Here is a 27,335-nt window from a genome sequence, read left to right as displayed (position 1 = left end):
AAGTCACAAGGTGGCACACTTTTTAAACAAGGTCACAAGGTGGCACACTTTTTAAACAAAGTCACAAGGTGGCACACTTTTTAAACAAAGTCACAAGGTGGCACACTTTTTAAACAAAGTCACAAGGTGGCACACTTTTTAAACAAAGTCACAAGGTGGCACACTTTTTAAACAAAGTCACAAAGTGGCACACTTTTTAAACAAAGACAAAGTGGCACACTTTTTAAACAAAGTCACAAAGTGGCACACTTTTAAAAGGAAGTCACAAGGTGGCACACTTTTAAAACGAAGGTCACAAGGTGGCACACTTTTTAAACAGTCACAAGGTGGCACACTTTTTAAACAAAGTCACAAGGTGGAACACTTTTTAAACAAAGTCACAAGGTGGCACACTTTTTAAACAGTCACAAGGTGGCACACTTTTTAAACAAAGTCACAAGGTGGCACACTTTTTAAACAAAGTCACAAGGTGGCACACTTTTTAAACAAGGTCACAAGGTGGCACACTTTTTAAACAAAGTCACAAGGTGGCACACTTTTTAAACAAAGTCACAAGGTGACACACTTTTAAAACAAAGTCACAAGGTGGCACACTTTTTAAACAAAGTCAAAAGGTGGCACACTTTTTAAACAAAGTCACAAGGTGGCACACTTTTTAAACAAAGTCACAAAGTGGCACACTTTTAAAAGGAAGTCACAAGGTGGCACACTTTTTAAACAGTCACAAGGTGGCACACTTTTTAAACAAAGTCACAAAGTGGCACACTTTTTAAACAAAGTCACAAGGTGGCACACTTTTTAAACAGTCACAAGGTGGCACACTTTTTAAAGTCACAAGGTGGCACACTTTTTAAACAAAGTCACAAAGTGGCACACTTTTGAAACAGTCACAAAGTGGCACACTTTTTAAACAAAGTCACAAGGTGGCACACTTTTTAAACAAAGTCACAACGTGGCACACTTTTTAAACAAAGTCACAAAGTGGCACACTTTTAAAAGGAAGTCACCAGGTGGCACACTTTTTAAACAAAGGCACAAGGTGGCACACTTTTTAAACAAAGTCACAAGGTGGCACACTTTTTAAACAAAGTCACAAGGTGCCACACTTTTTAAACAAGTTCACAAGGTGGCACACTTTTTAAACAAAGTCACAAGGTGGCACACTTTTTAAACAGTCACAAGGTGGCACACTTTTTAAACAAAGTCACAAGGTGGCACACTTTTTAAACAAGGTCACAAGGTGGCACACTTTTTAAACAAAGTCACAAGGTGGCACACTTTTTAAACAGTCACAAGGTGGCACACTTTTTAAACAAAGTCACAAGGTGGCACACTTTTTAAACAAAGTCACAAGGTGGCACACTTTTTAAACAAGGTCACAAGGTGGCACACTTTTTAAACAAGGTCACAAAGTGGCACACTTTTTAAACAAAGTCACAAAGTGGCAGACTTTTAAAAGGAAGTCACAAGGTGGCACACTTTTTAAACAGTCACAAAGTGGCAGACTTTTAAAAGGAAGTCACAAGGTGGCACACTTTTTAAACAAAGTCACAAGGTGGCACACTTTGTAAACAGTCACAAGGTGGCACACTTTTTAAACAAGGTCACAAGGTGGCACACTTTTTAAACAGTCACAAGGTGGCACACTTTTTAAACAGTCACAAGGTGGCACACTTTTAAAAAAGTCACAAGGTGGCACACTTTTAAAACAGTCACAAGGTGGCACACTTTTTAAACAAAGTCACAAGGTGGCACACTTTTTAAACAAAGTCACAAGGTGGCACACTTTTTAAACAGTCACAAGGTGGCACACTTTTTAAACAAAGTCACAAAGTGGCACACTTTTTAAACAGTCACAAAGTGGCACACTTTTAAAAGGAAGTCACAAGGTGGCACACTTTTTAAACAAAGTCACAAGGTGGCACACTTTTTAAACAAAGTCACAAAGTGGCACACTTTTTAAACAAAGTCACAAGGTGGCACACTTTTTAAACAGTCACAAAGTGGCACACTTTTTAAACAGTCACAAGGTGGCACACTTTTTAAACAAAGTCACAAAGTGGCACACTTTTGAAACAGTCACAAAGTGGCACTCTTTAAACAAAGTCACAAGGTGGCACACTTTTTAAACAGTCACAAGGTGGCACACTTTTTAAACAGTCACAAGGTGGCACACTTTTTAAACAAGGTCACAAGGTGGCACACTTTTTAAACAAAGTCACAAGGTGGCACACTTTTTAAACAAGGTCACAAGGTGGCACACTTTTTAAACAAAGTCACAAGGTGGCACACTTTTTAAACAAAGTCACAAGGTGGCACACTTTTTAAACAAAGTCACAAGGTGGCACACTTTTTAAACAAAGTCACAAAGTGGCACACTTTTTAAACAAAGACAAAGTGGCACACTTTTTAAACAAAGTCACAAAGTGGCACACTTTTAAAAGGAAGTCACAAGGTGGCACACTTTTAAAACGAAGGTCACAAGGTGGCACACTTTTTGAACAGTCACAAGGTGGCACACTTTTTAAACAAAGTCACAAGGTGGAACACTTTTTAAACAAAGTCACAAGGTGGCACACTTTTTAAACAGTCACAAGGTGGCACACTTTTTAAACAAAGTCACAAGGTGGCACACTTTTTAAACAAAGTCACAAGGCGGCACACTTTTTAAACAAAGTCACAAGGCGGCACACTTTTTAAACAAAATCACAAGGTGGCACACTTTTTAAACAAAGTCACAAGGTGGCACACTTTTTAAACAAAGTCACAAGGTGGCACACTTTTTAAACAAGGTCACAGGGTGGCACACTTTTTAAACAGTCACAAGGTGGCACACTTTTTAAACAAGGTCACAAGGTGGCACACTTTTTAAACAGTCACAAGGTGGCACACTTTTTAAACAAAGTCACAAGGTGGCACACTTTTTAAACAGTCACAAGGTGGCACACTTTTTAAACAAAGTCACAAGGTGGCACACTTTTTAAACAAAGTCACAAGGTGGCACACTTTTTAAACAAAGTCACAAAGTGGCACACTTTTTAAACAAAGTCACAAAGTGGCAGACTTTTAAAAGGAAGTCACAAGGTGGCACACTTTTTAAACAAAGTCACAAAGTGGCAGACCTTTAAAAGGAAGTCACAAGGTGGCACACTTTTTAAACAAAGTCACAAGGTGGCACACTTTTTAAACAAAGTCACAAGGTGGCACACTTTTTAAACAGTCACAAGGTGGCACACTTTTTAAACAAGGTCACAAGGTGGCACACTTTTTAAACAAAGTCACAAGGTGGCACACTTTTTAAACAAAGTCACAAGGTGGCACACTTTTAAAACAAAGTCACAAGGTGGCACACTTTTTAAACAAAGTCACAAGGTGGCACACTTTTTAAACAAAGTCACAAAGTGGCACACTTTTTAAACAGTCACAAAGTGGCACACTTTGTAAACAAAGTCACAACGTGGCACACTTTTGAAAGGAAGTCACAAGGTGGCACACTTTTAAAAGGAAGTCACAAGGTGGCACACTTTTTAAACAAAGTCACAAGGTGGCACACGTTTTAAACAAAGTCACAAGGTGGCACACTTTTAAACAAAGTCACAAGGTGGCACACTTTTTAAACAGTCACAAAGTGGCACACTTTTTAAACAAAGTCACAAGGTGGTACACTTTTTAAAGTCACAAAGTGGCACACTTTTTAAACAAAGTCACAAGGTGGCACACTTTTAAAACAAAGTCACAAGGTGGCACACTTTTTAAACAGTCACAAGGTGGCACACTTTTTAAACAGTCACAAGGTGGCACACTTTTTAAACAAAGCCACAAAGTGGCACACTTTTTAAACAAAGTCACAAAGTGGCACACTTTTAAAAGGAAGTCACAAGGTGGCACACTTTTTAAACAGTCACAAGGTGGCACACTTTTTAAACAAAGTCACAAGGTGGCACACTTTTTAAACAAAGTCACAAGGTAGCACACTTTTTAAACAAAGGCACAAGGTGGCACACTTTTTAAACAAAGTCACAAGGTGGCACACTTTTTAAACAAGGTCACAAGGTGGCACTCTTTTTAAACAAAGTCACAAGGTGGCACACTTTTTAAACAGTCACAAGGTGGCACACTTTTTAAACAAGGTCACAAGGTGGCACACTTTTTAAACAAAGTCACAAGGTGGCACACTTTTTAAACAAAGTCACAAGGTGGCACACTTTTAAAACAAAGTCACAAGGTGGCACACTTTTTAAACAAAGTCAAAAGGTGGCACACTTTTAAAACAAAGTCACAAGGTGGCACACTTTTTAAACAAAGTCACAAGGTGGCACACTCTTTAAACAGTCACAAGGTGGCACACTTTTTAAACAAAGTCACAAAGTGGCACACTTTTAAAACAGTCACAAAGTGGCACACTTTTAAAAGGAAGTCACAAGGTGGCACACTTTTTAAACAAAGTCACAAGGTGGCACACTTTTTAAACAAAGTCACAAAGTGGCACACTTTTTAAACAAAGTCACAAGGTGGCACACTTTTTAAACAGTCACAAAGTGGCACACTTTTTAAACAGTCACAAGGTGGCACACTTTTTAAACAAAGTCACAAAGTGGCACACTTTTGAAAGTCACAAAGTGGCACACTTTTTAAACAAAGTCACAAGGTGGCACACTTTTTAAACAAAGTCACAAAGTGGCACACTTTTAAAAGGAAGTCACCAGGTGGCACACTTTTTAAACAAAGTCACAAGGTGGCACACTTTTTAAACAAAGTCACAAGGTGGCACACTTTTTAAACAAAGTCACAAAGTGGCAGACTTTTAAAAGGAAGTCAGAAGGTGGCACACTTTTTAAACAAAGTCACAAGGTGGCACACTTTTTAAACAGTCACAAGGTGGCACACTTTTTAAACAAAGTCACAAGGTGGCACACTTTTTAAACAAGGTCACAATGTGGCACACTTTTTAAACAAAGTCACAAGGTGGCACACTTTTTAAACAAAGTCACAAGGTGGCACACTTTTTAACCAAAGTCACAAGGTGGCACACTTTTTAAACAAAGTCACAAGGTGGCACACTTTTTAAACAAAGTCACAAGGTGGCACACTTTTTAAACAGTCGCAAAGTGGCACACTTTTTAAACAAAGTCACAAAGTGGCACACTTTTAAAAGGAAGTCACAAGGTGGCACACTTTTTAAACAAAGTCACAAGGTGGCACACTTTTTAAAGGAAGTCACAAGGTGGCACACTTTTTAACCAAAGTCACAAGGTGGCACACCTTTTAAACAAAGTCGCAAGGTGGCACACTTTTTAAACAAAGTCACAAGGTGGCACACTTTTTAAACAAAGTCACAAAGTGGCACACTTTTTAAACAAAGTCACAAAGTGGCACACTTTTTAAAGGAAGTCACAAGGTGGCACACTTTTTAAACAAAGTCACAAGGTGGCACACTTTTAAAACAAAGTCACAAGGTGGCACACTTTTTAAACAGTCACAAGGTGGCACACTTTTTAACCAAAGTCACAAGGTGGCACACTTTTTAACCAAAGTCACAAGGTGGCACACTTTTTAAACAAAGTCACAAGGTGGCACACTTTCTAAAGAAAGTCACAAGGTGGCACACTTTTTAAACAAAGCCACAAGGTGGCACACTTTTTAAACAAAGTCACAAGGTGGCACACTTTTTAAACAAAGTCACAAGGTGGCACACTTTTTAAATGTCAACAAATGCAACTTGTCACCACCACAGAAAGTGGGGCTCCCTCCACAGATAACCTATTTTACCGACTGAAGGCTCAACAACCAACCCATTCACTCTTCATCAAATGGCATTCTCAGCACTAAGTACAGTAACTTCAAACTGACACTCAAACTTGGACTTTTTTAAAATTTAAAACCATTCTCGAAACAATTTCTGAACAGGAATATGCTGAGAAAAAGCAATTTTTATGGGGAAATTGCAAATGGTGATTCTGAAAAGATCAATTTACTGTTGGAAGGGCCATGGAGGCCCTTATACGTACATCACGTGCTTAACAGACGTTTATACACATCAGTGTCATCTTATGTGAATTACGAGGATATCAATGGGATTTGGTACATATGGGTAGAGTCCCTGTATATAGAGAGTTGTGTCAACTCAAATTTGGACGCCATTTTGTGTCTAAGTGTGTCGGATTAGATATCCATGTACATTCGCGATATGGGGTGATATATTCTAAACCTGCTAAAAAAAAATTTACTACACATATTTCGTCTTATTATTACATACAGGTGATATTTGTTTTGTCAAAAACTCAGCTATTGCCGTGAAAAAGAGCTGTGTGGTGATATTAAAAGTGGTATGGCAATGCATATTACAAGCCAACACTGCATATAAGAGCTAACATTATAAGTAAGACAAACCAATGCTGTCGTTCTCTGAATTTTAATAACTTTTAGAAAGGAGTGTGGGCATATCCAATATTTTTTAAAGGGTGCCGAGAGCAATTCCGGTGTAGGACTTCCAGCCGACATATAGTCTAACACACTTAAAACAAATTCTGTACGTGGTATTGCCATATTTCTATAGTGTACAACTTTAGTTTTATCGACATTTATATTCAATTTCCATTGTAATGATTTAACAAGCTGCAAGTCGGCTTCTGTCTCTGACATAAGGAAAACGTCATCGGCATCTAGTAAGATTGAAACGTTCATTTATTACTACACCCTTGCCCAGAACTCTGATGGATATTGCCTGATCGATTAATATGTTTCATAGCTGGCGACTTAATTAACACTTAATTTTCGACTGCGCCAAGCCGTAATTAAACAGAGAAAATTTTTAAAAAAATACCTGCAGTGTGCACGGTTCGTCTAGTCGAACAGATATGGAAAAGCACAGATAAGACGTCGTATTCACCATAACTTGTTTAATTTCACCAGGAACACGATGAGGCCAACACAGTAAACATTCAGTACAAAACTTGGTTCATACATTCAGTACAGAACATGATTCATACATTCAGACCGTAAGAAAACTCTGCCCGTAATACAACACTCTGACCAGACCAACACTTCATCCCACTACGTTCACTCCTCACAAGTGAAACTCATCACTACTCCGTTCACTCCTCACAAGTGAGACTCATCACTACTCCGTTCACTCCTCACAAGTGAGACTCATCACTACTCCCGTTCACTCCTCACAAGTGAGCATCCCCCTCACAAGACGCATGAGCACTGTACAAAGCAAACAATAACTCGTCAAATTTTGGACGTATGGATGACTGCACAACCCACAAAAAAATTGAGCAGGTCCCCCCCTAAAATTGCTTTTATGATTGCCGATTAGGCTAAAGATTTTAAACCAAAAAAATAACTTGCCTCGGAATAAGTTTTGAATGGACGGACAGACAACTGAAAACAAAACGGACCATGGGTTTCCCTTCCCACCCCTATAAAATCAAAATTAATTCCCTCTGAAAAAGTACAGTGACATTGCCCGCAGACTACCCAACCGCAGACCAGGCAATGTCACTGTACCGGGACATTTCATCAATCAATGACAATATGCGGTCCGCTAGGACTACCCGAAAAAAATTGAGCAGGGTTCTTCCCACGGAAATGCATTTTTGGTCAGCTCCTTGAAGATTATAAACAAACACAAATCACTTCCCTTTAAAAGGGTTTTCAACGGACAGACAACCAAAAAAAAACCGAGCAGATAGAATTGCTTTTGAACATCGATCATCAAGCGGCGTGGGCCTACCTGGCAGAGTCTCGAGGAGTCGATCGCTTTCCAGCTCTTTCGTCTGACTTTCGCTTCCCAAATTTGTCTTCTGACTTTATCACTTGGAAATCTATACATCTTATATTTCCCAGATTGGTTTGAACAACCAAAAGCAGAACAACCAGTCATTTTGTTTGGCAATAAACAACATTCCCGTACCAAGCTGACGTTCACGCACGGTGAAGTTAGACACAAAATGGCGCCACGAAATCACGTGACCAGAAATCTCGGGTCAGCGCATGGCGCAACTCTCTTTATACAGGGACTCTACATATGGGCACATAGGATATGGAACGAGTGTTTCCTTCATCATTATGCAGGTGCTCATATGGGATCACTATCGTTATTGTCACATAAATTACAGTGAAAGAAAAAAAAAGTGTCCAAATGGGATGAAAAATCGGGGTTTGCTTTTACAGGGCGGGTTTGTTTTTACAGGACGGGTTTGCTTTTACAGGGCGGGTTTGCTTTTACAGGGTGGGTTTGCTTTTACAGGACGGGTTTGCTTTTACAGGGCGGGTTTGCTTTTACAGGGTGGGTTTGTTTTTACAGGGCGGGTTTGTTTTTATAGGGCGGGTTTGCTTTTACAGGGCGGGTTTGCTTTTACAGGGCGGGTTTGTTTTTACAGGGCGGGTTTGTTTTTACAGGGCGGGTTTGTTTTTACAGGGCGGGTTTGTTTTTACAGGGCGAGTTTGTTTTTACAGGGCGAGTTTGTTTTTACAGGGCGAGTTTGTTTTCACTGGGCGAGTTTGTTTTTACAGGGAGAGTTTGTTTTTACTGGGCGAGTTTGTTTTTACAGGGCGGGTTTGTTTTTACAGGGCGGGTTTGCTTTTACAGGGCGGGTTTGTTTTTACAGAGTAGGTTTGTTTTTACAGGGCGGGTTTGTTTTTACAGGGCGAGTTTGTTTTTCCAGGTCATGTTTGTTTTTCCAGGGCGGGTTTGTTTTTCCAGCTCATGTTTGTTTTTCCAGGGCGGGTTTGTTTTTCCAGGGCTGGTTTGTTTTTCCAGGGCGGGTTTGTTTTTACAGCGTGTGTTTGTTTTTCCAGGGCGGGTTTATTTTTCCAGGGCGGGTTTGTTTTTGCATGTCGGGTTTGCTTTTACATGACGGGTTTGTTTTTCCAGGGTGGGTTTGCTTTTACAGGGCTGGTTTGTTTATACAGGGTGGGTTTGTTTTTACAGGACGGGTTCATTTCTTACAGGGTGGGTTTGTTTTTCCAGGGCTGTTTTGTTTTTCCAGGGCGGGTTTGTTTATACAGGGTGGGTTTGTTTTTGCAGGACGGGTTTGTTTTTCCAGGGCGGGGTTTGTTTTTCCAGGGCTGTTTTGTTTTTCCAGGGCGGGTTTGTTTTTACAGGGCGAGTTTGTTTTTCCAGGCTGGGTTTGTTTTTCCAGGGCGGGTTTGTTTTTCCAGGGCGGGTTTGTTTTTCCAGGGCGGGTTTGTTTATACAGGGTGGGTTTGTTTTTGCAGGACGGGTTTGTTTTTCCAGGGCGGGGTTTGTTTTTCCAGGGCTGTTTTTTTTTTCCAGGGCGGGTTTGTTTTTACAGGGCGAGTTTGTTTTTGCAGGACGGGTTTGTTTTTCCAGGGCGGGGTTTGTTTTTCCAGGGCTGTTTTGTTTTTCCAGGGCGGGTTTGTTTTTACAGGGTGAGTTTGTTTTTACAGGCCGGGTTTTTTTTACAGGGTGAGTTTGTTTTTCCAGGGCGGGTTTGTTTTTACAGGGCAAATCCAAGAGAATGTGCCCTAAGACGGCAACAATTAATCTTGATGTAACAGTATCATGTTCAGTGTCATTTGGGACGACATAATTGTGAGAGAAGAGCAATTGTAACCCATGTTTGATAAACTCCGCGTTATACACGTTTATTCTCTCACGAAGCTGAAAGCAGTGGAATGTGATTTTATCCTGGGAACAGGTGAGGATTGATGAATGAGGTGGGAGCCGTGGAACATGAAATGAATGATCGTTTTAAGGCCATTTTCCCCGCTTGAGCGGGGGCTAGCCTTGCGGGCCCCATGACAATCATGGTTCCCTGTTTGAGGCAATGTTTTTATGTCCGGATGCCCTTCCTGACGCCAACCCTTGATTGCCTCTTACGATGCGCAGGGATACGGTGTACCTATTGTAAATCGGGGTACACACCGTGATCATTCATCCCAGCAAGCTGGTACTCAATTTTCCGACCTCGGAAGGATGACAGGCTGAGTCAACCTCCCTGGTGTTAATTCAGCAATCGATCGGGATTCGAACCCAGGATCCTGGGATCCCAAGCCGGCACCCTAATCGCTAAGCCAACACCAGGCCGTGGAACATGAAAGAGAGAGGATAATAAAGAAATCTACAACAGACAAGTCAAAAATAAAATGTCCTTCATCACTCCAATTCATTACCTCAGTGAATAAAAGGGGTAAGCATTCGTGTCATTCCATTGTGCATCAATAGAAAAATGCTTCGTAAAAAAACAAATAAGCAGGGAAGCATGTGACACAGGTATCCCTCTTCACTGTATCTCAATGAGGCTTCGTCAGATGGGAATATTTGGTTACTGCACCTGTCATTTGATTTTTATTGAGCAGACAAAATAAAATAAATATAACAATTAAACGGAAGCTTGTAATCGGTTTTGCATGATCCGTTATGAGTGTCATAGGAGTGATCTATTATGTGTCATATGAGTGATCTATTATGTCATATGAGTGATCTATTATGTCATATGAGTGATCTATTATGTCATATGAGTGATCTATTATGTCATATGAGTGATCTATTATGTCATATGAGTGATCTATTATGTCATATGAGTGATCTATTATGTCATATGAGTGATCTATTATGTGTCATATGAGTGATCTATTATGTGTCATAGGAGTGATCTATTATGTGTCATAGGAGTGATCTATTATGTGTCATATGAGTGATCTATTATGTGTCATATGAGTGATCTATTATGTGGCATATGAGTGATCTATTATGTCCTATGAGTGATCTATTTTGTGTCATATGAATGATCTATTATGTGTCATATGAGTGATCTATTATGTGTCATATGAGTGATCTATTATGTGTCATATGAGTGATCTATTATGTGTCATATGAGTGATCTATTATGTGTCCTATGAGTGATCTATTTTGTGTCATATGAATGATCTATTATGTGTCATATGAGTGATCTATTATGTGTCATATGAGTGATCTATTATGTGTCATATGAATGATCTATTATGAGTCATAGGAGTGATCTATTAATCTATTCTATATATATATATAATAAAAAGTTTTTGTTTGTTTGTCTGCACGTCCTAATCTCCTGAACGGTGAAAGATAGGAGGAAACCTCTGACACAGAAAATGTCGGGACGGGCCCCGGGAAGGTTAAAGGCAAGGTGGCGAGGCCGGTCGAGGCCCACCTCGGCTGGGCTGGGCCCATTTCACAATTAAAAGCTGAGCTGAATTAAAGTAGTCAATCTTCTACAGCCGCGAGTAAAAGCTGAATTATAGTAGTAAATTCATTCAAAAAGAGCCAAAAATGTCGGGACGGGCCCCAGGAAGGTTATAGGCTAGGTGGTGGGGCCGGTCGAGGCCACTTCGGCCGGGCTGGGCCCATTTCGCAATTAAAAGCTGAGCTGAATTATAGTAGTCAATCTTCTACGGCCACGAGTAAAAGCTGAATTATAGTAGTAAATTCATTCAAAAATAACCAAAAATGTCGGGACGGGCCCCGGGAAGGTTTTAGGCTAGGTGGTGAGGTGTGACGAGGCCGGCCGAGGCCGCTTCGGCCGGGCAGGGCCCATTTCGCAATTAAAAGCTGAGCTGAATTATCGTAGTCAATCTTCTACAGCCGCGAGTAAAAGCTGAATTATAGTAGTAAATTCATTCAAAAAGATCCAAAAATGTCTGGACGGGCCCTGGGAAGGTCATAGGCTAGGTGGTGAGGCCGGTCGAGGCTGGCTCGGCTGGGCTGGGCCCATTTCGCAATTAAAAGCTGAGCTGAATTGGGTAGTCAATCTTCTACGGCCACGAGTAAAAGCTGAATTATAGTAGTAAATTCATTCAAAAAGAACTAAAAATGTCGGGACGGGCCCCAGGAAGGTTATTGTCAAGGTGGCGAGGCCGGTCGAGGCCGCCTCGGCCGAGCTGAGCCAATTTCATAATTAAAAGCTGAGCTGAATTATAGTACTGCAGTCAATCTTCTACGGCCGCAGGTAAAAGCTGAATTATTGGAAGCTTTCAGAATCATTGGAACCTCCCGCGATGAAGCTAACTCCGAGGTCCTTTCACTCACTCACCGCAGGCAGGATGGTGGTCTTTCTGTCTTCTACCGACTCATATCCGGCCTTGCTCCTCCAGCTCTCTCTGGGCTCTGTCCCCCAAATATTCCTACAGGTCGCACAAGATCTGCCTGCAACCCTCTTATGGTTATACTGCCCAAATCAAGACTCTCTGCTCACCTTCACTCCTTCATTCCTCTTTTCTCCCGCCTCTGGAACAAACTCCCTCACTCTCTTCAATCCCACTCCTCCCTCCAGGTCTTTAAAACAGCTGTTCACCACCATGTCTTGTCTTCCCCAATGAAAACCTTGATCTTTTCTACCCCCGTTAATACACCTGAAAAGCACCTCTTTCAAAATCCGTTTTCTTTCCTGAAAGTCCCTGTAGTCTCCATCTTGTTTATTCTGTATGGCCCACCCCAGTCCTCTACCTTCCACAGATCTCCCGATGTCCCTGCTCTCTACTGTTTTTGTGCTCCCCTACCCTCCCCCCACCCCCCGCCCGCCCACCCCCACTCTTGCCTTCCGCTGCCTTTATTGTATGTTCCATGTGGTAGCTCTTATACGAGTCTCGACCAAGTATGCAAAAAAAAAAAAATAGGACCGAGTCAAGCGGACAAGTGTAGGTTCTGAAAGGTAGAAACAGAGAGCACGAGTCACCTATTGGGATATGAAAAACATGTCATAGCAGCTGTATATAGAGACTTCATCAATCAATGAACATTAACAACAAATTATTTCACAAATTCCTCCCAAAATGACCAAATACAAACCTTTCAATGCTTCAGTGAACTAAGTAGAACTGAGCACCTGAGGAGAGGAAAGGAAAGATAATAAAAAGGTAAAAGGACGAATAATGGTTTACCTTCATGAAGGAGGGAAAACCCTGGCCGTAATACCCGACAGCAAAGTAATCCGCTTTGGGTCGCATGACCTTGATGATGTTCTCGTAGAACTGGGCTTGTCGTCTCTGTGGAGGAGGAGGCGTGGAGTTATCTCACATTCATTTGACCATGTGATACATACGGTACTATACAAATGGACAAATTAATATAAAATAATATAAAATTATCATTTAGTCATTTTGAATCGAGAGAAACTCACGAGGATGGAGCTGAGCTGCTCATAGTCGAAGATCTGCTCCTCATACTGTGTCACAAGCTCCTTGCACAACACAATTGATTCTTCCCACATCTGCAGCACAGAGCACGTATGTGACAAAGTTAAACCCACGCATTGGAGAACATGAACATAGCTCTGCTCACATCTATGCTTTTGATCAATGGAAGGATATCTCTATCCAACATGAGAGGAGTAACGTGGGACAAGGAACTTCGACAGCAAATTAATAAAGCTGCTGAACAGTGGAAGGACATTTTTTGAGCGTATCTTTGGGTCTGTTATGTTTGTGACGAAACAAAACATTCCATTGAAAGGACATGTAGAAAATATAGCTGATGTCACCAACTCTGGCAATTCTTTGAAATGGCGTAGCTTTTGGGGAAGAACAACTCAGTCATTCGGGAACACCCAACAAAAATCCAACTGACAACAACAACCAAGACGATGTCATACATGTCCGCAAGAGTGCAAAATGAAGTCATCACTCTCCTTGACTGTTATGTGTGATCTACCATATATATACCACCTTTAGAGGCCATTTTTCCCCACAAGCAGGGGTTGGCCTTTTTCGGGAACCGTGGTTGTTGTTGTTTTTTGGTCCCCTTTTTGAAGCAATGTTTTACGGCCGGATGCCCTTCCTGACGCCAACCCTTTTTGCCGCCTTTAACGACAAACAGGGAATTACCAGTGAACTGGTACTCAATTAGCCGACCTCGGAAGGATGACAGGCTGAGTCAACCCCCCTGGCGTTAATTCAGCGATCGACCGGGATTCGAACCCAGGATCCTAGGATCCTAAGCCGGCACCCTAGCCGCTAGCCCAACACCAGAGATTAGCACCAGACTAGCCCAATACCATAATCAATGAAATCCATGCAGCCAAATACTTCACCATCATGTTTCACAATACATTTAACAATGATATGTAATTTGTTGATCAGATGTCACAGAAAATCCGTTGTGTGTCAATCAATGTATGACCAATGTATGCGGACAATTGTCAATCAATGTATGCGGACATGTATGACCTTAGCTCTTTCACGAGCCTCGATCTTGTATACCAAAAAAAAAAAAAAATGGCAGTAAAGTAGAAGTGAAGGAGTCGATATTGACTTCATTCCACTCGAGGGAAAGACTGCAGAATAAACTAGATGTATTCATGGAATACTTACCCTGCGCAGGCAACTTGGTGTGAGCCAACTCTTGTGTTTTTGAACGTTTCTTTTTTTTTTGATCCAATGTGACTGCCAGACCACGTGAGCGATGACATCATCAATTTATATTCTCTAATATAATTGTTGTGTAGATCACGCTCAGGAAATTTCAAACTAATTAGACTAAGCATCGTCCCTGTAGAATTATGCCATAATTAAGGCACCAATGACGTCATCATTAACAACACTTATTCCCCACGCGGAGTTCTTTACAATGAGCCATGTTTCAACTTTTTCTATGGAAAAGTTTCGGAGATATGGAGGTGCCAAGTTTTTTGTTTTTTCCAAGATGGCGGCTGTACCACGTGACCGATGACGTCATAATTACCAATAAAATTCTACAGGCGGAGGCGCTCCTATGGTAAAATTTTGTGTCAATCGGACCAACGGTTGCCGACAAAATGAATTTTAAAAATGCTTACACGTATGCGACACGTACGCCACACGTACGCAACCGATCGATCGTACGCCACACATTAGGCAACCCTGCATTTTGCTTCGCGAGCGCTGTTTAATCATGAATAAAACATTCAACAAGCTTGATAAAGATGGCCTGGACCTAAACAATTGTTATGGTCAGGGGTTTCGTGACACAGCTGCTATGGCTAGAGCGCACCATGGAGAAGAGCAATGAATTCTGAGTGTGAGTCCGAATGTAGCGAGTGCTGCAAGAGCAAACAATGGCCAACGCCGCAACATTTTGGAGCGTTTGAGAGAATCTACATGTTTTTCTTGTCTTCTACTCCTCGACATCACATCCTGAAGAAACACCAAACAAACAGTCTCAAGCAAATATGATACACAAGGGCGTGCAAATAAGGCCGCTATTGCTACCACTGAGACCAATCTGGAGGAGGTTATTGATATGTTAGAGCAACTTAGAGATGGACTCACTGACAATTTGAATACCAAAGGTGATCCTGGAACTTCTCTTAACGGCAAGTTTCGTCATAAGTCGTCCACAGCTTTTTGAAATATCGTGCTATGCATCGTTTTTGGCCCTGTCACTCAATGGTGACGAATCACTTTTAACATTTCAAAAATTCTCGTATCCGGATCCAGATTCGCATCTTCACCAACATCGAATCAATTTCTCCTCGTCACATACCGACCTATCCACTAAATTTCCTCCAAATCCCTCCACAACCATTTGAGATATCCTATTTTTACATTTGCTTTATTGTATACTAAGTCAAGGCTCGTAGGAGCTAAAACAGACAGAGCAAGGGGAAGCTAGGCCGGATATGAGTCGGTAGAAGACAGAAAGACCACCAACCTGCCTGCGGTGAGAGAGTGAAAGGACCTCAGAATCAGCTTCATCGCAGGAGATTCAAATGATTCTGAAAGCTTTGGTTTCTACAGCGTAAAGCCGAGCTAGGTGTGAGCCAGAAGCACCGGCCCAGAGGGGGGAACAGTATTCCATTGAGCTGCGGATGAAAGCCTTGTATGCGGTGAGGAGCTCAGGTGTGCCAAGCAAGGACTTTGCACGAAGGAGGATGCCCAGTCGGCGACTGGCTTTGGAGGCCAGCTTGGAAATGTGGTTTTCCCAAGAAAGATCACGGCAGATAGTGAGACCCAAAAGCTTGAGTGACAGAACTTCTTGGAGAGGATTGTTGAAAAAGTAGATGGGAGGGTTGTCCATTCAGTCTTTTCGGAGAGACATTGTAAGAGTGTGAGATTTGTCAGGATTGAAAGACATGTTCCACTTGTATGACCAGTCTGTGATTTTATCCAGGTCTGCAGAGAGTGAGGAGGCTGCAGACTGCCGATCTGAGGGATGAGTTATGAAGCGGCAGAGAGTGGAGCCATCAGCAAAAAGATAGAGAGGATTTTCCAGAGAGTCTGATAGATCATTGATGAAGACCAGAAAAAGCACAGGGCTCAGAACACTGCATTTTCGTTTTTTTTTGGTTTTTTTGTGTACAAGATCGAGGCTCGTGAAAGAGCTAACATTAATCACACAAAAGTCAAACCGACACATACAACACAAAACAAGGGGAGGGGTAAACAAGATGGGGAGAGAGGGGGAAGGACACAAACACAACATTTCAGAGCAGGGACACCGAGAGAAATGTGGGAGGGAGAGGGCGTGGGGGAGGTGGGAGAGGTATAAAACACATGAACACTGCAAGGACTTCCAGGAAAGAAGTTGGAATTTCAAAAAAGTGTATCTGGGGTGAATTAGCAGGGCTAGAAAAGATCAAGGTTTTGGATGGGGGAAGATAAGAGATGGAGGTGAACAGCTGTTTTAAAGACCTGGAGGGAGGAGTCGGATTGAAGGGAGTGGGGGAGTTTGTTCCAGAGGCGGGAGAAAAGAGGAATTGAAAGAGTGAAGGTGAGCAGAGAGCCTAGATTTAGTGGGGCAGATATGTGAAAAAGATGTTCATTTCCGGCAGAAAGTGTGAAATTTCGCATACAGGGGTATTTTGGGGCGCTGATTTCAAAAATTGGCGGATCCAAGAGATCTAACCAATGGACCGGCCGCCATCTTGAATTCCAATATGGCCGCCAAGACGAAATGTTGAAATTCCCTATCTTGGGTTCTAAATGACCTGTGGCACTGAAATTTGGTACACAAGGGTATGTTGACATGCTGAGTTCAATAATGCAATAATTTGAAATGTCTGACAAACGGTATGGCCGCCATTTTAAATTCCAATATGGCCGCCAAGACAAACATCGATGTTTTCATTGCTTTAATAGCACAGTGTACGGTAATGTCATAATGTTAAATCATTTGAGCATTATTATGATAACTGGAAAATTGTTGCATCTCAAATCTACTGATGGGTTTGTAATTTTGTCGAAGGCAGTAGAAATTTGGGAAATTCAGCGCCCCAAAATACCCCTGTATGTGAAATTTAACACTTTCTGCCGGAACTGAACATTCACATGACATTCCAATAATTAATTTTTTTAATGTTTTTTCTCTTTCAGATCCAATGTCGAAATCAAAGAAAACATCGTCAACAATTCCAATGCCAACAGACTGGAACATTTGCGCTCTTTGCCAGAAACGTTCTGAAAATGAACCACTAAGAGATGCACGTAAGGGCAGCAATCAGTCGTGTCTAGACGTCTACGAGAATCTTGCTCAAAATCTCAAGGCATTGAATGATTTAGGTGCCTTGCCTTGCGGGATAAACATTTCCCGACTAGATGATGGTTGCAGTATTGCAGAAACCCTAGCTGCGCATGCTGCCAAATGGCACAAAAACTGTTATGTGCAGTGCAGCAGCTCTCGTGTGGCCAGGGCTGAATCAAGGGAAAGAAAGCAAAGTTCAGACCTTAAACTTGGTGAAGAAACTTACTCGCCTGTTAAGAAAAGACTCAGAACAAGTTTCAAATCTCCATCCGTTGAACAGAGTACTGCTAGCACATGTTTCTTTTGTGATAGCATTATCAGTAATGAAGAAATAGTCCACAGAGCGGCAACAAAAAATGTAGATTCCAATGTTCGATTGATGGCAACAGAATTGAGGGATACAAAACTCCTGGCTAGATTGTCTGTAGGTGATATGACGGCATCAGATGCTGTTTATCACAAGAAGTGCATGACTGTTCTCCACACTCGATACAGATAATTTGTAAGAAAGAATGAGGAAGCCAGTTCAAGTGAAAATATGCCACCAGAATCAGTAGCTTTGGCCGAATTGATAGCCTATTTGGAAGAAATGAAGTGTACAGATGACAGTTACACTTTCAAGTTAGCCGATCTCACAAAGCTTTATACAGAACGTCTGGCACAACTGGGAGGTGATATCTCAAAGAGGATTAATTCAACTCACCTTAAGGACAAGCTTCTCAGACACCTTCCGCAACTTGAGGCACATAAGAGCAACCATGAAGTGGCACTGTCATTCAAAGAGGACATTGGTGAAGCTTTATTGCATGCTTGTAGACAAAGCTCTGACAACGACGCGGTCATTCTCATGAGAGCTGCCCAGATTGTGCGCAAAGATATTTTGCAAAAGCAATACCAATTCAATGGATCCCTAGTTAACGAATCATATAACAACTCACCACCATCATTGGCAGCGTTGATGGAAATGATTCTTGCTGGTACAAACATACAAAAACAAAACGCAAACAACAAGGGAGGCGTCTCTGTGCAATCCTTAACTCAACTTGTAACATTCAACACTATGAAACGAGGAAGGTTGGAAACTACAGCAGTACGTCACAATTTGAAACGTGAAACATCACTGCCACTTTACCTGGGTCTTCTCATTCATAGCAAAACAAGGAAACGGGATCTCGTTGACGTTCTTTTTCAACATGGTTTGTGTGTTTCCTATGATCGCATACTGGAGGTATCCACAGATGAGGCCAACAGAGTCATAGAAATATACAAACATGACGGCGTTGTGTGTCCAACAAAATTGCCAAGTGGAATATTCACAACAGGCAACCTAGACAACACAGATCACAACCCATCATCAGCATCAGCACAAAGTTCATTTCATGGAACCGCGTTATCACTGACACAACATGTTTCACATGACAAAAGTGGCAGCATTCGAAATCATGAGAATGTCACTGAGAATGAGAACAAACAGCGCTCCAAAACCATAGCCGCCCTTCCTGCATCTTACAGTGATGTGCCTCCTGAAACATTTCCAACTAATAATCCCATTCCAAGAAAACCAAAAGGTCCATCCACTCCAAGTGTGTCCTCCGGAATACAGGACAAAGAAAGTCAGTGGCTTTCGTTTGTACAAAGTCTGCAGGAGAAGGAAGGTCTTGAGAGTGAAGATAATATCTCCTGGTCAGCATACATGGCAAATCTGCAGGTTGAAGTTCCTCGGCCTCCTGCAATTACAGGACTGCTACCTCTGTTCCGCGAGAGTGCTCACACATTGGCAATGGTGAAGCATGGAATGAATTTAATCAAGCAGGCGACAGAACTAGTAAACCCCGGACAAGTTCCAGTTCTGACCGTTGATCAACCACTCTATGCAATTGCAAAGAAGATTCAATGGACTTGGCCAGGTATATATGGTGAAGACAAGTTTGTTGTGATGATGGGAGGACTTCATGTAGAGATGGCCTTGTTGAAAGCGATCGGCAGCTTCCTGGAGGGGAGTGGCTGGGCAAGTGTAATGACCAGTGCTGGTGTAACAACAGAGGGAAGAGCAGATAGTCTTCACAAAGGTTCGCAAATATCGAGGTCACAATGGGCACACCAAGTCACAGTAGCGGCGTTGTACGCTCTGCAGCGAAAGGCATACGATGACTACCGGAAAACATGTGAAACTGAAGATTTACAATCATTTGATCTTTGGAGCAAGAAGATGGCTACAAAGTACCCCCAGTTTTGCTACTGGAATAAAGTCCTGCAGTTGGAGTGTCTTCTCTTGGCATTCATAAGATCACAACGGGAAGCCAACTACACGCTCTATGTGGAGACTCTCACGGCGATCATTCCGTGGATGTTTGCCATGGACCATTACCATTACGCCAGATGGTTGACAGTGCATGTAACAGACCTTCAGGAACTTTCAAACGATTCCATGGATATCCATCGTGAATTTGTCAAGGGGAACTTTGTCACTCAGAAGTCATCACACAAGTTCTCTGCTATGGCACACGATCAGATACACGAACAGCAGAACGCTTATGTGAAAGGTGATGGTGGAGTCATTGGAATTACTGAGAATGAAGGGGCTCTTCGCCGGTGGATGGTAGCTGGTGCAGAAATAGCCAGAATCCTGAATGAGTTTGAGGACCAGTTTCAAAGACAGAGGCAAACTGATGCCACCACGAACAATTGCCTAGTGTCCAGAAATCCTTTGCATCAGATCTCAATAATGCAATCAGTTCCTTTGAAAAACTTGGAAACCCGTTTGCGGAAGACAGTAATGACTTGTATGTGCTTGACACAAAGGTCATCATGCCTGATGAAGTGATAGCCGCAGTGCGATCCATGGAGGACACTGGCAAAACACAATTTGACGGATTTGTGGGGCAGCGAATCAAGGATCCTTCTGACAATTTCTATGATAGCATTTCAAAGAACAATCTGCCACTGTTGAAATCGAAGCCCAAGAAAACACCTGGAAAGTCTGAGGCGAAGATTACACGTATGAAAAGTAATGTGGAGCTCTTCTCACGAATGTACATTTCTTGCCAAACTAGAGATGGTGATCCTAACACATTTTATGAATATGAGTGTCATGGGTGGCCACCTGCATTGGCTGAAGGTATCAATACAATGCGGCCACCAACCGGCAAGGCTGATCTTTTGCCCTGTTTGGAAGCTTTAGCACAACGTCCTCGTGATGCGCCCAAAGGAGAAGTTCGTATTTTCGATGGGGCTGCCTTAGTCCATCATTTGGAGCCTAAGAAGTGCAACAGTGTGATCAGGACATTTGGTGACTATGCACAGAAACAGGTCCTTCCGTACATTGCCCGAAAGTTAAATGAGGGGACTGTGATGCGTGTTGATGTGGTGTGGGACACCTACAGAACGGACAGTCTCAAAGAAGGCACCAGGCTTGGTCGTGGCACTGGCATACCACTCCATGTGACTGAACAGACATCCATGCCACGAAACTGGAGCAGCTTCATTCGTGTAGATTCCAACAAAAAGACATTATTCAGTTTCCTTGCTGATTCCCTGCAAACGATGCCTATTCCAGAGGGAAAAACACTTCTTACAACCTTAGAAGAAGAGGTTAAATCAAAGCCCCCTTCTGATGTTTCTCAAATTCAACCATGTACGCATGAAGAGGCTGATTCACGAATGATGCTACATGCTTGGCATGCATATCAGCAGGGGTACAGAAGTATCGTCATTCATGCAACAGACACGGATGTGGTTGTGTTGGCTATCGCAATGGCAAGCATTATGGACGGTTGTGCAATGTGGTTGGCATTTGGACATGGAAACTATTTCAGGCACATTGCTGCTCACACTATTGCGACTCACATTGGCCCTGAACGCTCATGGGGGCTTCTATTCCTGCATACTGTTTCCGGATGCGATACTGTTTCTGCCATATGTGGGATTGGCAAAAAGACTGTGTGGAGCATATGGAATTCCATGCCAAACTTGGGGGAGGTCTTCAATCATCTCTCACATGCACCAGCGGAAGTAACAGATGATGACATGGACAACATAGAGAGGTTCTTCGTTGTTCTGTACAGTAGAACTTCCCCTCTGAAGAAAGTGAACGAAGCACGCAAGCAGCTGTTTGCTCAGGGAAATCGGCAATCGGAAAATATTCCACCGACAAAAGAGGCACTGCGTCAACATGTGAAGAGGGCAGTCTTTCAGGCCGGTCACATCTGGGGACAGTCCCAAATTGCTAACCCAGAGCTGCCTTCACCTGCAGATTGGGGATGGGCTAAAAATGCAGATGATGTCTGGCATCCATTTTGGACAGTAATGCCAGAGGCGTCAAAAGGGTGCCGAGAGCTGATCAAGTGCAAGTGTAAAAAACTGTGTTCTGGAAATTGCAAATGTTCTGCTGCTAATCTACCATGCACAGAACTATGTTTCTGCTCTGGACAATGCTTCCGAGATGAGCAGTAGGAGAAGTAAAACGGATGGAAAAAAGCTTGCAGCATGTTACGGCTGCCAACTGGTACGAAATATACTTTGAAATGAGCTCTTTGACTTGTTATATGATTTGTCAACTAGGGATCCATTGAATTGGTATTGCTTTTGCAAAGAACCCGGGATTTTCAACATTTCGTCTTGGTGGCCATATTGGAATTCAAAATGGCGGCCATACCGTTTGTCAGACATTTCAAATTATTGCCTTATTGAACTCAGCATGTCAACATACCCTTGTGTACAAAATTTGAGCACCACAGGTCATTTAGAACCCAAGATAGGGATTATCAACATTTCGTCTTGGCAGCCATATTGGTATTCAAGATGGCGGCCTGTCCATTGGTCAGACCTCTTGGATCCGCCAATTTTTGAACTCAGCATGTCAAAATACCCCTGTATGCAAAATTTCAAACTTTCTGCCGGATGTGAACATCTCGTGCAATTTTTGTTACATATCTGCCCCACTAATTTTGGCAGTTTAACCATAAGAGGGTTGCTGGCAGATCTTATGCGACCTGTAGTAATATTTGGGGGGGGGGGGGGGAGCAAGGCCGGAGAAGAGTCGGTAGAAGACAGAAAGACCACCAACCTGCCGGCGGTGAGTGAGTGAAAGGCCCTCGGAGTTAGCTACATCGCAGGAGATTACAATGATTCTGAAAGCTTTGGTTTCAACAGCGTGAAGCCGAGCTCGGTGTGAGGCAGGTGCACCGGCCCAGAGGGGGGGAACAGTATTCCATTGAGCTGCGGATGAAAGCCTTGTATGTGGTGAGGAGCTCAGGTGTGCCAAGGAAGGACTTCGCACGACGGAGGATGACCAGTCGGCGACTGGCTTTGGAGGCCAGCTTGTAAATGTGGTTTTCCCAAGAAAGATCATGGCAGATAGTGAGACCCAAAACTTGAGCAACAGAACTTCTTGGAGAGGATTGTTGAGAAAGCAGATGGAAGGGTTTTCCAGTCGGTCTTTTCAGAGAGACATAGTAAGAGTGTAAGATTTGTCAGGTTCCACTTGCTTGACCAGTCTGTGATTTTGTCCAGGTCTGCAGAGAGTGGGGAGGCTGCAGACTGCCGATCTGAGGGATAAGGAATGGAGCGGCAGAGAGTGGAGTCATCAGCAAAGAGATAGAGGATTTCCCAGTGAGTCAGAGAGATCATTGATGAAGCCCAGAAAAAGCACAGGGCCCAGAACACTACCTTGGGGAACTCCAGCCAGAACAGGCAGGGGAGATGAGAGAAATCCATTCAGGACCACACGTTGACTACGACCAGAGAGGAAGTCCGCAAGCCATGCGTGGAGATTTCCATAGATACCATAGGAGGAGAGTTTGGTGAGCAAAGCTGGGGGGTGCCAGACCGTGTCGAAGGCATGTGATATGTCAAGGGAGACAGCTCTGATTTCCTGTTTGGCATTGAGGACCTCCATCCATTGTTGATTGGGCAAGGGGGGAGATTTGGAGGGGAGGGGCAAGGGGGGAGTTTAGAAAGTGGCTGATTAATGAACGACGAACATTTATAACAAATTGGGTTTATTGTGATTTTCAAGTTAGCGATCCGTTTGAGAACGATAGAGGAGGGGTGGAATGAATGTGAATTTAGAACATGTAGTGAGGAAGCATTATGGAAGATTTATAAGAGATTGAATTTTTTTTGAAGAGGAATGAGTTGAAGAGGAATGAGTTGAAGAGGAAATTGAAAAGAGCCTTTTAAATCGGAAGAAAAACAGCGTGTTGTAATATACCACTGAATAAAACACTGCAGGGGAAAGTTTAAACATATTTAAACAGAACCGTGAAGAACAATGTTATATTCACAAAAATACCAACGGGGAGAGGGCCTAAAGGGACAACCACAAGTCACGTGACGAGGGCAAAAAGGAAAACTTCAGGGGAAAGTTTAAACATTTTTAAATTGAACAGTGAAAACTATCTGGGGAATGGGGTGAAAATGGGGGTGAAACACGTGGTCGAAGATGGAACGAACGAAAAGAACAAAGAAGGAAATGTTTTTGTTAGGTTTTTTTTTTAGTTAAGATTTTAAACATGGAAGTATGGGGTGAAAAGACTGGGAAATACTGAGAGTATGAGAGTAGAAGGACCACAATCGACTGCTGAGTCGATTCTGAGTCGAAAGAAATCCTCAAGGTAGGAAGCTTCAAGAACGAGGACGCAAATAACGCGGCACAAAATACTCGACTATTTTATACAGGTATGAAAGATTAATATCGAGAATCTTCCGAGGGACACACTATAGGTACACACACACGTAAGATAAATACAGTTTCGACAAAAACACAATTGTGAACAATTACTTAACTTCGAGCGTGCGTGAAGATCGTGGACAGCTTCGAATAACCGTGACCTCCCCGGCAAGATCTCGCGAGATCTCCGAGATGGCCTTGAGGAACTCCAGCCTGGACAGGAAGAGGAGATGAGAGGATTCCATTTAGAGCCACACGTTGACTACGACAGGAGAGGAAGTCTACGAGTCATGCGTAGAGATTTCCATGGATACCATAGGAGGAGAGTTTGGTGAGCAGAGCGGGGTGCCAGACCATATCAAAGGCATGTGATATGTCAAGGGAGACAGCTTTGATTTCCTGTTTGGCATTGAGGACCTCCATCCATTGTTGAGACAGCAGAAGCAGCATGTCCAGAGTAGAGTGACCTGGTCTGAAGCCAAATTGATGATCAGAGATCAAGCCATTGGAGAAGAGGAAGGATTTGATATCTGAAGCAATGATGGATTCCATGACTTTGCTGATAATTGGGAGCAGGCTGATTGGTCTGTAGTTGCAAGGATCTGTTTTTGCACCTTTTTGTGTGAAGCGGTTATGTTGGCTGATTTCCAAGCAGATGGCAGATAACCTTGAGCAAAGAGAGGGTGAAGAGAACAGAGAGAGGGTGAGCTAGAACGGCAGAGCAGGATTTTAGGACCCGTGGGCTGATACGGTTTGGTCCAGTTGTAGAATCGGAGTCAATTGTCTGAAATACTCGATTCGGATCCACATGTGGATCGGATGTGGATCGGGCCGACAAAATATTCACTTTTCCTCGGAACATTTTACAAAGCACTGTTATGAAACAACAGAGATGGCTATATATCTTATGGTTTTCTGACACAATTGAGAGAGGATACCATCCCCACGATTAAGTGCATCTCCATCCCCACATTCCCATGATTACGCGGAAGAAACAGCCGTCGTTCGAAACTGTGCACCCATCTATACCCAGCTGCAAGCACTTGTGCACGAGTAATTTGAGCGGTGAATCAAACACCTGTGTTGGTCTGCATTCGACCGATCTCACCTTGCCACCACCACACACTTACCCTCCACCCTAGCACGACTACCTCTCCAATGGGGCGAGACATAGACACGGCATGACATAACACAGCACGGACATGGCACAGCATGGACACAATGGTGGGACAGAGCACAGGCACGATGGTGGGACATTACACGGCACGGACACAATGATGGGACACAGCACAACATGGCCACAGACACATATGGCATCCTGGGAAAGTATGAAATGGGCCGATCCTGTAACATACAGGATACCGGGTCAGCCCGAGCTGGTGGGACAAAGCATTCCTAGCCAATTCTGTCAGCGGTGTCCTCGTGTGCCTGGGCAGTGTCCATGCTGTGTCATTCTGTGTCCGTGCTGTCGTTCTGTGTCCGTGTTGTGTCGTTCTGTGTCCGTGCTGTGTCCATGCCATGTCCGTGCTGTCATGTCCGTGTGTCATGTCCGTGTGTCATGTCCGTGAGGAGTCCATTCTGTGTCGTGCCATATTTCTTCTGAAGTAATACAACTGATTTATCATTTAATACAAAAATCCCTGAAAAACCGTCAAATAACCACAAAAACAAAACCTACCAATCTGCAGTGAGCATGCAACCTGCGTTTTCATCTTCACCAACACCTTCGTTGGCGCCATGTTTGTCTGAATTGCTTGAATAAGGCTCGAAATGATGCAGCTCCATAATTCAACCAAAAGCATCTCCATCACAAATTTTGTCTCCAATAGTATCTTCAAAATCCCACTGATCAGTTTCAATGTGCTGAGAACTTCAGAATTGCAAATGATGATGGATTCTGCATTGGAATCCGAGCTCGTCGCGCATTCTCTCTCTATGTAAACTGCCATTTGGATCGAGGTGGGCATTCTGAGTGTGACGTCACTGGCGAAAATCAACACTTTAAGGCTTTTTCAGTGCTTTGTTATTGGCAAAAAAAAATTCAAAAAACCTCCCTTCACATTAGACCGTCATTAAGGATTTTCAACGGTTTCCAAAAAAAAAAAACTTTGCGTTTGGGTTCCTCTTTAACAAAACGCGGTCAATGGAATCCCAAAAAAATATGAAAAGTACGCAAAGGTCACAGTAGAATCGGAGAGGAAAATAAATGAAAGATAGGAGTTGGCTTAGCGGTTAGGGTGCCGGCTTGGGATCCTAGGATCCTGAGTTCGAATCCCGGTCGATCGCTAAATTAACACCAGGGGGGTTGACTCAGCCTGCCATCCTTCCGAGGTCGGCAAATTGAGTACCAGCTTGCTGGGATGAATGATCCCGGTGTGTACCCCGGTTTAGAATAGGTACACCGTATCCCTGCGCATTGTAAGAGGCGACTAATGGTTGGCGCCATGAAGGGCATCCGGCCATAAAAACATTGCCTCAAACAGGGAACCATGATTGTCATGGGGCCTGCAAGGCTAACCCATGCTCTAGCGGGGAAAATGGCCTTAAAACGATCATTCATTTTTTATATAGGAGTGTGGAATTCTACAGTGGATCAGGGATTCGAGTTCAAAACAACGCACAATGTATTGTATTCAAAAAAAGTAACAACAAATTAACTTACCTTTCCTTTGTCAAAGTAGTCAATAATCTGGTTGTACAAATTCTCCTTTTGCTCACGCTGTGTGCTTCCATGGTGTGTCCCTCGGAAATTCAAATGGGGGGCACACTGGTCGTCACACCACTGAGAAATGATGAGGGACATGAGGAGTAATGCAGCACAAAGGAAATGTGGGTGACGAGGTCGTGCGGAGAAGTATGGTACAGGGAAGGTGGGAGAGGGGAAGGAGAGGGTGACATGGGGTCATCATCAGCATTATATGTGTGTCTACGCGTCCTCACTGGAAGCACACATCCCCAAGAAAGCCAGCCAATCCGACGAGGTTCCCCCAGAGATCGAGACAAACGTAAGGGTAAAACGTTTTCGTTTTTTTTCCCCAGGGAGAGGGGAGGGGGGAAGACTGACAATTTGTGGGACGGTCGTCCAAAGACTGGGGAAATTGGAGGTTTTAAAAACTTTTTTTCCCAGTAATATTTGAATTTATTGGTGGTTTATAAAGTTTTTTTTCCCCAGTAATAATTTAATTTATTGTTAGTTTTTAAAGTTTTTTTCCCAGTAATTTTTGA

At 42.9% G+C, this 27,335-nt stretch overlaps 1 protein-coding gene across 2 annotated transcripts in view; it reads right to left on the bottom strand.

The window, feature by feature from the left end:
• The window catches only part of LOC137420545 (dedicator of cytokinesis protein 1), a gene marked incomplete in the record, with an annotated part of 615,378 nt that overhangs the window by 127,535 nt on the left and 460,508 nt on the right, over positions 1-27,335 (bottom strand). For both annotated transcript variants that reach the window (XM_078772553.1, XM_078772554.1), the window contains 3 exon segments: positions 12,886-12,990; positions 13,125-13,214; positions 26,773-26,892. In XM_078772553.1, the coding sequence (XP_078628679.1) occupies positions 12,886-12,990; positions 13,125-13,214; positions 26,773-26,892 (315 nt within the window).

The sequence above is a fragment of the Myxine glutinosa genome, chromosome 2, assembly GCF_964187855.1.
Source record: "Myxine glutinosa chromosome 2, kmMyxGlut1.1, whole genome shotgun sequence".
Lineage (NCBI taxonomy): Eukaryota > Metazoa > Chordata > Myxini > Myxiniformes > Myxinidae > Myxine > Myxine glutinosa.
The sequence above is the reverse complement of the archived record's forward strand: the minus strand, read 5'-3'. Positions and strand labels throughout refer to the sequence as shown.